This window comes from Onychomys torridus, unplaced genomic scaffold, assembly GCF_903995425.1.
Source record: "Onychomys torridus unplaced genomic scaffold, mOncTor1.1, whole genome shotgun sequence".
Classification (NCBI taxonomy): domain Eukaryota; kingdom Metazoa; phylum Chordata; class Mammalia; order Rodentia; family Cricetidae; genus Onychomys; species Onychomys torridus.
In genome coordinates this window covers 1,645-14,724 of record NW_023413167.1, presented here as the reverse complement: position 1 = coordinate 14,724, position 13,080 = coordinate 1,645, and the positions used below count along the sequence as shown (strand labels likewise).

Genomic DNA, 13,080 nt, shown 5'->3' with positions numbered 1-13,080 from the left:
GCTCATGGAAAGGCAGGAGGATTAACATAGTAAAAACCACAATCTTACAAAAAGCAATCTACAGATTCAATGCAATCCCCATCAAGATCCAAACAAAATTCTTTACTGAACTCAAAAGAACACTATTCAACTTGATATGGAAAAACAAAAAACCAAGGATAGCCAAAAGTATCCTATGAAATAAACAACCTCTGGAGGCATCACGATCTCTGACGTGAAGCTCTAATATAGAGCTACTGTAATAAAAACAGCTTGGCATTGGCATAAAAACCAACTTATGGACTAATGGAACGGAACAGAAGACCCTGATGACATTAATGGGCACACCTACGACCATATGATTTTGAACAAAGAAGCCAAAACTATACAATGGAAAAGAGAAAGCATCTTCAACAAATGGTGCTGGCATAACTGGATGTCAACATGTAGAAGAATGAAAATGTATTCATATCTGCCATCATGCAAAAAACTTAAGTCCAAGTGGATAAAGACCTCTACATAAGTCCAGTTACTATTTACATGATAGAAGGGATAGTAGGAGGTAGTCTTGAATGCATTGGCACGGGAGATCACTTCCTAAACATAACACCAGTAGCACAGACACTGAGAGAAACGATTAATAAATGTGACCTCTTGAAACTGAGAAGTTTTTGTAGGGCAAAGGACACAGTCAACAAGACAAAGCAACAGCCTACAGAATGGGAAAAGTTCTTCACCAACCCCACTTCTGACAGAGGGCTGATATCCAGAATATATAAAGAACTCAAGAAATTAGGCATCAAAATAACCAATAGTACAATTAAAAAATGGGCTACAGGGCTAAACAGAGAATTCTCAACAGAAGAAGCTCAAATGGCTGAAAGACACTGAAGGAATTGCTCAACAGCCTTAATTATGTGGGAAAGAAAAATCAAAATGATTGTGAGCCACCATATTACACCCATCAGAATGGCTAAGATAAAAAAACACTGAAGATAGCTGATGATGGTGAGGATGTAAGAAACGCGAACACTGCTACACTTTTGGTGGGAATGCAAACTTGTTCAACAAGTCTGGAAATCAATAATGTGATTTCTTAGAAAATTGGGAATTAATCTCCCTCAAGACCCAGCTATGCGACTCTTGGGCATATTCCCAAGGAATACTCAATCATACCACAAGGACACATGCTCAACTATGTTCATAGAAGCATTACTTGTAATAGGCAGAACCTGGAAACAACCTCGATTCCCTTCAACAAAAAAAATGGTTAAAGTAAATGTGGTACATATACACAGTGGAATACTACTCAGCAGATAAAAACAATGACATTATGCGATTTGCATTCCAATGGATGGAACTAGTAAAAAATCATCCTGAGTGAAGTAACCCAGACTCAGAAAGACAAACATGGTATGTACTCACACATAAGTGGATACTAGATGTAAAGCAAAGGATAACCAGATTGCAACTCACAATTCCAGGGAGGCTACCTAGTGAAGAGGACCCTAAGAAAGACACAAGGATCACCCAACAAGAGAGAAATGGATGAGATCTACATGAACAAACTGGACATGAGGTGGGTAATGGAGGGCATGGGTTGGGGGAAAGAGAGCTTATGGGTGTGGGAGGTTCCAGCCGTATAAGGAGCAGTGTGGGAGAATAGGAAGGGAGATATCATGATGAATGAAGCCCCCAGGGGAATAGGAAGAAGCAGAGTGCTAGAGAGGTCTGCAGAAATCCACAATGATACCTCCATAATAGACTATTGGTCGAGAGAAAGCCTGAACTGACCTCCTCTGGTGATTGGATGGCCAAACACCCTAACTGTGATGGCTGAACTCTCATCCAGTAACTGATGGATGCAGATGCAGAGATTCACAGCCAAGCACCAGGTAGAGCTCTAGGAGTCCAATCAGTGAGAGAGAGGTGAGATTATACAAACCAGAGATATTGAAACCATGTTTTAAAAAATAAAGCACAGGGAAAAATAGCCAAACTAGTGGAAACACAAGAACTATGAACCAATAGCTGAGGAACCCCCATGGAACTGGACCAGGCACTCTGAATAAGTGAGACTGTTGATTAGCGTGAAATAATTAGGAGGCCCCCAGGCAGTAGGACTGTGACCTGTCCTTAGTGCATGAGCAGGGTTTTTGAACCTAGGCCCTATGCTGAGACATTTTGCTCAGCCATGGTATAGGGAGGAGGGAAGTGGACGTGCCTCACCTGAATCTACCAGGCTGAGCTGAATCCCAGTGGATATCATTTTCTGGAAGAGATGGGAATTGGGCGTGGATTGGGGGGGGAAATCTGGGGGCAGGAGGAGGGAGGCCAGGAGAATCTGTGGCTTATATGTAAAATTAAATTATAAAATAAAAAATATTTTTAAAAAATAAAAAAATGGCTAGTAAAAGGCATATCTTCTGGGCCATCTCATTGTGAAGGATTAGGTTTTGTACAGTATGCCTACTCCAGTATTGAAATTTGCTGATCTTTATCCCTTCATGACCACTTAGTCAAGGGATAGCAGACAACTCTAACTCTTGTTCAATAGGCCATTTTGGACAAATGTTTCACTTCCATTCAAGCAAACTCACGACACCTTTTTTAAATCTATGTGAATATCCATATTTGGCACAGAATCTCTACTCAAAGTCCCTATATCAATGAACACAGCTTGATCCAGTTTCATGTTCCTTCTGCTATCATCACACACCCTTAAAATTCATGACCTCACATCTCACCCAGACTTATACTTGAATGAATTTGCAAACTCATTAAGGTCTTTGTAGTTAGCATACCACTTCATTGACTACATTTTCTACATCCCTTCCAGGAGCCTGCACTGCCTTAAGTCTGGTTATAGGTATAGAGGCAAAGAAATTTTTTGGCTCTGAGGGAAATCAGTATTGTCTTTTCTGGCATTCCCTTCAGTGAAATTCACTGCTAGTTTAGCAAATGATGAAGAATTAATTTCTTAGTTAAAGGCAGAGATGGCAATAATTCATGGGGTGAAGATGTGAGTACATCTTCTATTGAGGGTGGAAAGACTGAGGTGAGATAAATACTGAGAATCTGTGGGTTAAACATTCTCAGCTTCAGTCACATCCACACATTCTCATCCTATGTTACTGGATATCATTCTTGCCAATTCATGCCCTTATTTTAATTGCTAAGACACTCCCAGTTTGGAACTTAAGTTTTCACTATAATTCAACTAACCTTAGAATGAAGGCTTTCGTTTGATTTTCTTCATTTAAAGTTCTGTGGCTGCTAGAATGAAGTTTTTCTTCCAGGGTATATTTGGATACCATTAAACTGTTTACATCAACTGTAGCTTTTCAGTTTTACTATTGAGTTCATTCCTTTCCTTTGTCAAGTTATCCAGAGATGCTAGGAGCAACTGACAATCATCATCATTTTCCTTATTTTTTTTCACATTTTTTGGAAAGTTTTTTATGCCAAGTCAACAAACCGCTCATCCCTCAGAATTGGTGAACCAAGATAATCAAATGCATTGGTCTCTTTATCTTCACACCATGGACTTTTGGTTCCCTCTGAGTTTCCTTGAGAGGTCAGTAACTGGATAGGTTTCAGACCTATAGGTTTTGACAAATTGGAAACCCTATTCCAGATACTCAAAAAATTCACTCTTATATTTCTGTTGCTCTAGAACCACTTCTAATACTAAGATGTTTATTGTCCAGGGTTCTCTAGAGGTTCTATCCTTATAAAATATGTCTTTATCTATATCGGTATTCATGTATCAATCAATAAACCTGTCTGTCTATCTGTCTATGAAGTTGATTTATTAGAATGTCATACAGGCCGTTCTCCAACTAGTCCAAAAATGGTTGTCTACCAAGAGAAGGTCAAAGAATCCAGCAATAGTCCAGTCAACAAAGCTGAGTATCACAGTTGGTCTTTAGTACATGTTGAAATCATGAAGATGTAATTTCTTAAACCAGTGAAAGAATGGGCTTTATAGTGAGAATGAGAACAAGCAGTAAAAGAAAACATGTTTTATATTGGCAGCCAGCACAATATGTGGTCCAGATTAAAGGTCAGTCTTATCATCTTGAAAGATATGTACTAAAGGTGAATCTTCCCACATGGAAGATCAGGACTATAAGTAGGTCTTTGCATTTCAGAGGAGGTAAGTAAGAAAATATCTCTTCCATTTGTGCACAGTCATTTGAGTTTTAGTTAATTCCAGATGATATCAAGTAGTCAACGAAGAATAGTTTTGGCCATTTGATGCATAAATTAATAATAAACTAATATCAAAGACTTCACTCTGACATTTCATGGGTTCTCATTGGAACCACCTTGTTGCCCAAGACCGACTTCATAGCACTTGTAGTCATTGAAACATAAGAATGTTTATAGTTACTTCACTTAAGTTTGGCAATAGGTAACAGTTGTATTTCCTAGAATAGAGATAAAATGGTAAGAATTTAGTATTTTTCATGTTGTTTTCATTAATCACTTTTACTATCTTAAGACACAAGATGCCAAAGTAGGCCTCTGACATATCGATTAGGGTATTTTTGTACATATTTTCCATTTGAGGAAATCCTTCTGAACATCATAATTGACAGGAAAATCCAAGTGAATAATAATTCTCCAGTGTCTGCACTGCTCATTTATCTGTGTAGCCCACTGAAGTTTGTGAATGGGAATCAATGTCTCTGGTATTTCCATATGTATAAAATGAGAATAACATTCGTCTGGGTATCATTCAGGAGTCACTAATATCCTGAATTGTTTAACATAGGTCCTCACTAAGTAAAGCATGTACTGTGAATTCAAAAGGTTGTGAGGGCCCAACAATCAACAAAGCATTGTTCTGAACGGAAGCATGTGCCTAAAAGGACTTCCTTTCCTCAGGTGCTTCATGTGACTCCATCTCTAATCAGTATGTCCTGAGAATTAGAGGAAGACTTGTGATATTGTCATCTTCCAAATGGATCAATTCACCCCTAACACAAAAAGGTAAAAACATAACGTAGGCTGCATGAAGGCTTTCTATTTGTTTCTTTAAAAAAATCTTGTCTACTCTCAGGGGTTCAGACAAGGGCAGCACTGCATCCTGTCAAGCTAGCTCATTTGGCACAACATCATTCTCCCTCCTGCTTTCATTTTTGTTTCAAAGCATGCTGCCCCTGCAGTCACTGCCTCAGATCTCTCTTGGCAAGAAAGAGCCCATGGTGAAACCCAAGTCACCATCACTTGCAAACTGATCTTGTTGATGTAATTTCCCAAGCAGTAAGTCTACAACCTTCACCATTTTAAGAAGCACATTCCATAGAAGATTATGGAACAGTGGGTAGCTCGTAAGTAATGCTTTCTGGCCAGGAGATTCTGTTTATAACACCCTTAGTAAAAGGTGCAAGATTTATACCATCTGAAGAGAAACATGGATTCTAGTTGAAGAGGGGGATGAGGGATTATATGAGCAAGTGAGGCAGTCAATATCATAATGGGGAAATGTACAGATACAACTGAACTAAGCTCCTCCAAACTCACAAAATTCAGACTGGCAGCTGTGGAGTCTGCATTGGAGACTAGACCCTCTGCATACAGGAGACATTTGTATAGCTTGGTTTGTTTGAGGGTCCCCTGACAGTAGGATCAGGATCCCTGGTGCCTGAACTGGATTTTTGGAGGCCATTACCTATGGTGGGATACCTTTCTCAGCGTTAATGCAGCAGGAGTGAGTGGCTTGGTACTGCCTCAACTGGATGTACTATCCTTTGCTAAAACCTCACAGGAGGAATTACACTTTTGGAGGAGGGGATGAAAGGTGCTTTGGGGGGGGAAAGCTTGGGGGAGAAGGAGGAAGGATGAGAGGGGAATCTGTGGCTGGAATGTAAAATGAACTAAAAGTTATTTAACAAAAAAAAAAACCAAAAAGATCCTTAACCTTCTGCATGTGCAATTGCAATGACATATGCAGATGCTGTAATCACTGAAGGACTTTGCTTCCTTCCTTTTATTCAATAACTCATCAGGACATCTCATCATGATTTTCTCATTTTCCTTATTGCTACATTCAAAGATCTGTGTTTATAGACGATGCATTTAAGTTCCTTCATAGTGTTAATGTGAAGTGTATGTTTTGTGACAAAGATGACATGGGCTCAAGCAAAATACCTCAGGATACTTTATATGTTGCACCCAACATGAATCCAATATTCTCAAGGTGCAATATTGAATATATTAGCAGATACAAAAATTTGCATATCCATGATTCCTCATCTTCAACATACATATTATAGCTTTGTGGTTATGGGAAGTGAACTCAGCACCTCACATGTACTGCACAATCAGTAATCTACCAAAAGCTATATCTACATCCAGTTACATGTAGAAATTTAAGTTTGAGATCATACTGATTTTCATTACAAAATATTACACATAACTTTCTATAGAAATGAATACCAATTAGGAAAATATGTAAAGAATTATGACAGTATCTGTTCTAACACCCCTGATCTACTCAGCATTCCTTTTCTGTCCATCTTTTTAAAAATATTGTAAAGCACACTTATTAGTTTGTATTAGACCGTGCTCCTTCTCTCCATCAAAGCCTGAAGTGGACAGAGCAATCTAAACTTTTTAAAAGCCTATTAATTATCACATGGGTTGCATCTTCACACTCCAATCCGACCATTCAGAGTTTTCAAGCACTAAATATGTCCTTTTCTGCCTTTGACCCTTTGGCTATTGAAATGACTGAAAACCCACCCTCACCTGGAGGCACTCACCTGAAGCCAAGCAGAAACTCTAGGTCCCATTAGAGGCTGGCAAAATCCAAGTGCATGGCCTGCCACTTTGTGGACATTTGGAGTAATGCACTTACCTATGAAGACCTACCTAGAGGTTAAGGCCCTGGGAGAAAGAACACAGGCATTCCACAGCATTAAATTGACCCCTGGAGGGGACATTGGAGAGGGGCAATTTTCTTCAAACCATGATGCATTCACTCTGTTTATCACTCTACATTTGTGATTCTGGATTTACTCTATACTTGTTCCTTATTATCTCCAGATTTCCACAGGTGAAGGAATGGATCTTCAGAGTGACTGGCTTCCTTTGCAGCCTCTTGTCATTGGGGTTTGGAATAATCCTCCAAAGCAGCAGATACTGGCGCCTCTGGGAATTTGACAACAAGGTTGTTCAGCTTGTGTACATCGGGCTCTGTGGAGCTTATTACCATCGGGAGTTTAACATCTCTGGTTCTGTGACCAGGATTCTGATGTACAGCCCTGTCAACTCAACCTGGACCATTTCATCTGAATTTAGATGTGCGCAGAGCCTGATCTTACTGGCTATGTTTATAAAAGCCATGGTGGTGATTTTTAGCTCAGCAGCTCTTAGGGTTAGCATTATCAGAGCCTCAGTCCCTGAGATTCAAATACTCTGCTACAGGTGCTGTGTCTTACTTCTGTTTCTCAGTAGCCTTTGCACAGCACTTTCTGTGACCTGGAACCATGTAGTAGATCTTTATGGTGAAACAACTTTTGACTTTCCACACAACTTTCCTGTTAGGAAAGAAGACCTGATCAAAAAACACTACACTCATGTGTTCCCCATAGGGGTCCTGACAGCCACCCTGTCACTCTTTGCAATGATTATGTTCTTCTTTGAGATCAGATCATTGAAATTACAGAGTAACCTGAATGCCCAGGGTACTTCCAAGCAGGCCAATCAAAATGCCTGAAGTATGAGATCTGGTGTTTGCAAAATGTGCCAAAAGACTCCTTGGTCAATTTTAGTAACATTACAAAATATTCTTGTAGTATTCTACTCATTTAAAATAAAATATCCCTTTATCAGGCTGTGTCTGAAGCTTGTATCTTCCTCTACGTGTCTAATGTCTTCCCCTCCTTAAAGTTGTTCACATCCTAATCTCTGCATGCAAAGATGATGCGTTCAGATAATGCTAACTCCTTATGGAAGACAAACATATTGGTGAAATGACACTGGTATAAATCAAAAGGCCAACCCTAAGGTGAATGGTTTGGTATTAATGTGATATATAACACAAGGAATTAAGTATGTGTCAAGGTGGAGACCTTTAAGCCTTAATGTGTATTAAAGAAACACTTTTAATCCCTAACATTTACTGCCTCTGAAGTCTTCGCCAAGATGGGACTATCTGAAATCCACAGGCATTTTTAGTCTACTTGACTAGGCAAAGGGATCACTGTGTGGAACAGCTTGGTAGTGTATGTGCATGATTCAGTTGTGTGGAAAATCTCTGAGAGTTAGCAGTCTATTGAAAATGGCTACGCTGCTAATAATGCCCTGAACCCACACCATCCCAAAGAAGAACCTTTTTGTGCTCTCACTGAAACAATGAAATGCCATCTCCAAACTGGAGAGATGGGGGAGGGAGCTGGTGTCTGGAAATTAGTGTCTGTAATTCAAAGGAGGGATTCTGGCTCATTATGTCCTCTCTGGGTTTAATCAGAAAACAGTGTTTCCCTAATGGGCGGCACAGCCCCTAGAAGTTGTGACCACAGCAAGTGTTCCTTTGAATAGCTATATTTTTACTTGGTCCTCTCCTTTTGGTCCCATCATCCAGATTCATGTGTCTGATGAGACTTAGGTAGAAGAAATAGAGAAAGGACCAGTTAATGTTCTTACTGAGAAAGACGAGGTAGACATCTATGTAAACTAACTGAGGTAGCCATGCTAGTCAGGAAAGCACTGGTACAAATTGTTGATGCATTCTAATGTTTTTTTAAATTTTTTATTCATTTTACATAACAACCACATATCTCCCTTTCATCCATCCTCCTGATCCCCCACCCCTCTTCCCATTCTCCAACAGGGTAAATTCTACCATGGGGAGACAGCTAAGCCTGGTCTATTCAGTTGAGACAGGACCCAGCCCTTCCCCAGCCTTTGAAGGGTGAGCAAGATGTCTGACCATAGGTAATGGGATACAGATAGCCAGCTCATGCACCAGGGATAGATCCCGATCACACTGCCAGTATCCCTTCAAACAGAATAAGCTACACAACTGTTTCCCATATGAAGAGGGTCTAGTCCAGTCCCATGCAGGTTCCATAGCTGTAGGTATAAAGACCATGAGTTCCTTTGAGCTTGGTTCAATTTTCTCTGTGGATTTGCCCATCATGATCTTGAGCCGCCTTGCTCATATAATCCCTCTCCCCTCTTTTCCACTGGACTCTTGGATTTCGGCCTAGTGTTAGGTTGTGAATCTCTGCACCTGCTTCCATCAGTTACTGGATGGAAGGTCTATGATGACAGTTAGGGTTTCACCAATCTGATTACCAGGCTAAGCAGTACAGGCACCCTTGCCACTATTGCTAGTAGGCTAATATGGGCTTGTCCTGTGGTCCTGCAAGTTCACCTAGAAACAAGTTTCTCCCTTACCCCATAATGTCTCCCTCTATCAAGATCTCTATTTCATTGCTCTCCAACTCCATCCCTCCCCTCTATTGCCCCCATGATCCCCAGCTTACTCATCATGATCTCCTCTTTTTCTCCTCTCCAAGGTGATCCATACATTATTCTTGCTGTCTTCCTTGTTTCCTAACCTCTCTGGAGGCGTGGGTTGTAGTATGAATAATGTTTGCTTTGTGTCTACTATCCACTTATGAGTGACTACATGCCATGCTTCTCTTTCTGAGTCTGGGTTACCTCACTCTGGATGATACTTTCTAGTTCCATGCATTTGCCTACCAATTTCATGATGTCATTGTTTTTCACAGCTGAGTAATACTCTATTGTGTAAATGTACCACATTTTCTTTATCCATTATTTCATTGAGGGGAATCTAGGTTGTTTCCAGATTCTGCCTATTACAAATGATGCTGCTATGAAGATAGTTGCGCAAGTGTCCCTGTGGTATACTTAAGAATCCCTTTGGGTATGTCTAAAAGTGTTATCATTGGGTTTTGACGTAGATGGATTCCTAATTTTCTGAGAAACTCCCATACTGATTTCCAAGGGGGCTGTACAAGTTTGGACTCCCAGAACAGTGGAGGAGTGTCACACTTGTCCCACATCCTCTCTAACATAAACTGTCTTCAGTGTTTTTGACCTTAGCCATTCTGACAAATGTAAGACGGTATCTCAAAGTCACTTTGATTTGCATTTCCCTGATGACTAAGAAATGTCCAGCAATTCCTTAGCTGTCTTTCAGCCATTTGAGATTTTTCAGTGGGACTTCAATGTTTAGTTCTGTAGCCAATTTTTTAATTTGATTGTTTGTTATTTTGCTATTTAGTTTCTTGAGTTCTTTATGTATTTTGGAAATCTGCCCTCTGTCAGATGTGGGGTTGGTGAAGATATCTTCCCATTCTGTAGGCTGTCATTTTTTATTATTTACTGTGTACTTTGCTTTATAGAAGTTTCTCAGTTTCAGGTGGTCCCCTGTATTTATTGTTGCTCTTGATGTCTATGCTACTGGTATTATATTTAGTTAGTGCTCTCCTCTGCCAATGTTATCTAGCCTACCTTCTTCCTACTCTCTCAAGTTCAGTGTATCTGGATTTATGTTTATGTCTTTGATCCACTTGGACTTGTGTTTTGTGCATGGTGTTAGATATGGATCTTTTTGCAATCTTCTACATGTTGACATCCAGTTATGCCAGCACTATTTGTTGAAGATGATTTCTTTCTTCCATTGTACAGTTTTGGCTTCTTTGTCAAAAATCATATATTCATAGGTATGTGGATTGATGTAAGGATCATCAATTCAATTCCATTGGTCCACATGTCTGTCTTTATGCCAGTACCAAGCTGATTTTATTACTAGAGCTCTATAGTAGAGCTTGAAGCCAGGGATGGTGATGCCTGCAGAAGTTGCTTTATTATGAAGGATTGTTTTAGAAATCCTAGGTTTTCTGTTTCTTCATATGAACTTGAGTATTGTTCCTTTGTGATCTGTGAAGAATCGTGTTGGGATTTTGATGGTGATTGCATTGAATTTGTAGATTGCTTTAAGTAAGATTGCCACTTTTATTATGCTAATACTTCATATCCATAAGCATAGGAAATCTTTCCATTTTCTGATTTCAATTTCTTTCTTCAAGGATTTAAAGTTCTTGTCGTATAGGTCTTTCACTTGTTTGGTAAGAGTTACCCAAAGGTATTTTAAATTATGTGTGGCTATTGTAAAGGGTGATGTTTCTCTGATCTCTTTCTTGGCCCACCTATCATTTGTGTATAGGAGGGCTACTGATTTTGATTTTTAGTTAATCTTGTATCCTGCCACATTACTGAAGGGGTTTATCATCTGTAGGAGTTGCTTGGTATAATTTTTGGGGTAACTTATATATACTATCATATCACCTGCAAATAATGAATGTTCCATTTCTTCCTTTACATCTCGTATCCACTTAATCTCCTTTTGTTGTCTTATTGATCTAGGTAGAACTTTGAGTACTGTATTGAGTAGATATGGGGAGAGTATACAGCCTTGTCTTGTTCCTGATTTTATTGGAATTGCTTTGAGTTTCTTGCTGTTTAGTTTGCTGTTGACTGTTGGCTTGCTGAATATTGCCTTTATTATGTAGGTATGTTCCTTGTATCACTGACCTCTCCGAGACTTTTATCATGAAGGGATGTTGGATTTTGTCAAGGGCTTTTTCAGCATCTAATGATAAGATCATGTTATTTTTTTCTTTCAGTTTGTTTATATGGTGGAGTACACTGACAGATTTTCATATGTTGATCCATCACTGAATCTCTGGGATAAAGCCTGCTTGATCATGGTGGATGATTTTTGTTTGTTTGTTTTCTTGGTATTTGTTTGCCAATATTTTATTGAGAATGTTAGCATCAATGATCTTGAGTGAGATTGGTCTCTAATTCTCTTATCCTAGTTGTGTCTTTTTGTTGTGTGGGTATTAGGGTAATGTATCCTTGTAAAAAGTGTTTGGCAAAGATCCTTGTGTTTCTAATGTTCAGAACTTTTTCAGCGAAATTGGTATTAGCTCTCCTTTGAAATTCTTGTAGAATTCTGCACTGAAATCAGCTGACCCTAGGCTTTTTTTATTGAGTGCCTTTTGATGATACCTTCTATTTCCTCAGTCGTTACAACTCTATTTAAATCATTTATCTGATCTTGATTTACTTTTTGTGTATGTTACATATGAAAGGTAAATTATCTATTTCTTTTACATTTAACAATTTTGTGGAGTACAAGTTTTCAAAGTATCACCTAATGATTCTATGGATTTCCTCAGTGTCTCTTAGTTTGTCCCCATTTTTATTTCTAATTTTGTGAATTTGGATATTCTCTTTCTGCTTTATTAGCTTGGATAAGGGTTTGTCTATCTTGTTGATTTTCTCAAAGAACCAACTCTTTGTTTCATTGATTCTTTGTGCTGTTCTCTTCGTTCTATTTTATTGATTTGGGTCCTAATTGATTATTTCCTAGCATCAATTCCTCCTGGGTGAGTGTGCTTATTTTTTTCTAAAGCTTTCAGTTGTGCTGTGATTTCTCCAACTTATTTATGTAGGCACTTAGTGCTATGAACTTTCTTCTTAGCACAGAATTCATAGTGTCCAATAAGTTTGGGTATGTTATGCATTCATTTTTTATGGGGTCTGGGAAGTCTTTAATTACTTTATTTCCTCCTTGACCCAGGGGTGATTCAGTTGAGCACTCTTCAGTTTCCAAGAGTTTGTAGGCTTTCTGTAATTTTTGTTGTTGTTGAAATCTAACTTTAAGACATGGTTGTCCAATAAGGTACATTGGGTTATTCCAAATATTTGTATCTGTTGAGATTTTTTTTTTGTAACCAAGTGTGTGGTCAATTTTGGAGAACGTTCCATGGGGTGCTGAAAAGAATGTATAGTCTTTTGTGTTCGGGTGTAGTGTTCTATACATGTTTGTTAGGTCCATTTGAGTCACAACTTCTGTTAGTACCCTTATTTCTCTGTTGAGGTTCTGTCTGCCAGACCTGTCCACTGGTGAGAGAGGTGAGTTGAAGTCTTTCACTATTAGTGTGTGGGGTTTGATATGTGATATAAGCTTCAGTAATATTTCTTTTACAAATATTGTTGGCCTTGTATTTGGGGAATATGTGTTCAGAATTGAGACTTCATTTC

General features: G+C 39.0%; 1 protein-coding gene across 1 annotated transcript; it reads left to right on the top strand.

Moving 5' to 3' along the window:
• Positions 1 to 4,948: 4,948 nt before the first annotated feature.
• Positions 4,949 to 7,708, top strand: LOC118576168. The gene is made up of 2 exons (XM_036176526.1): positions 4,949 to 4,977; positions 7,036 to 7,708. Exons 1-2 carry the CDS (start codon positions 4,949 to 4,951, stop codon positions 7,706 to 7,708), a joined length of 702 nt encoding a protein of 233 aa, XP_036032419.1.
• Positions 7,709 to 13,080: the final 5,372 nt, after the last annotated feature.

Coding starts and splice junctions, on each gene's coding strand:
- LOC118576168 (XM_036176526.1), top strand. CDS start 4,949: ATGGATCAATTCACCCCTAACACAAAAAG. Junction 4,978..7,035: donor TTCACCCCTAACACAAAAAG/GTAAAAACATAA, acceptor TATTATCTCCAG/ATTTCCACAGGTGAAGGAAT.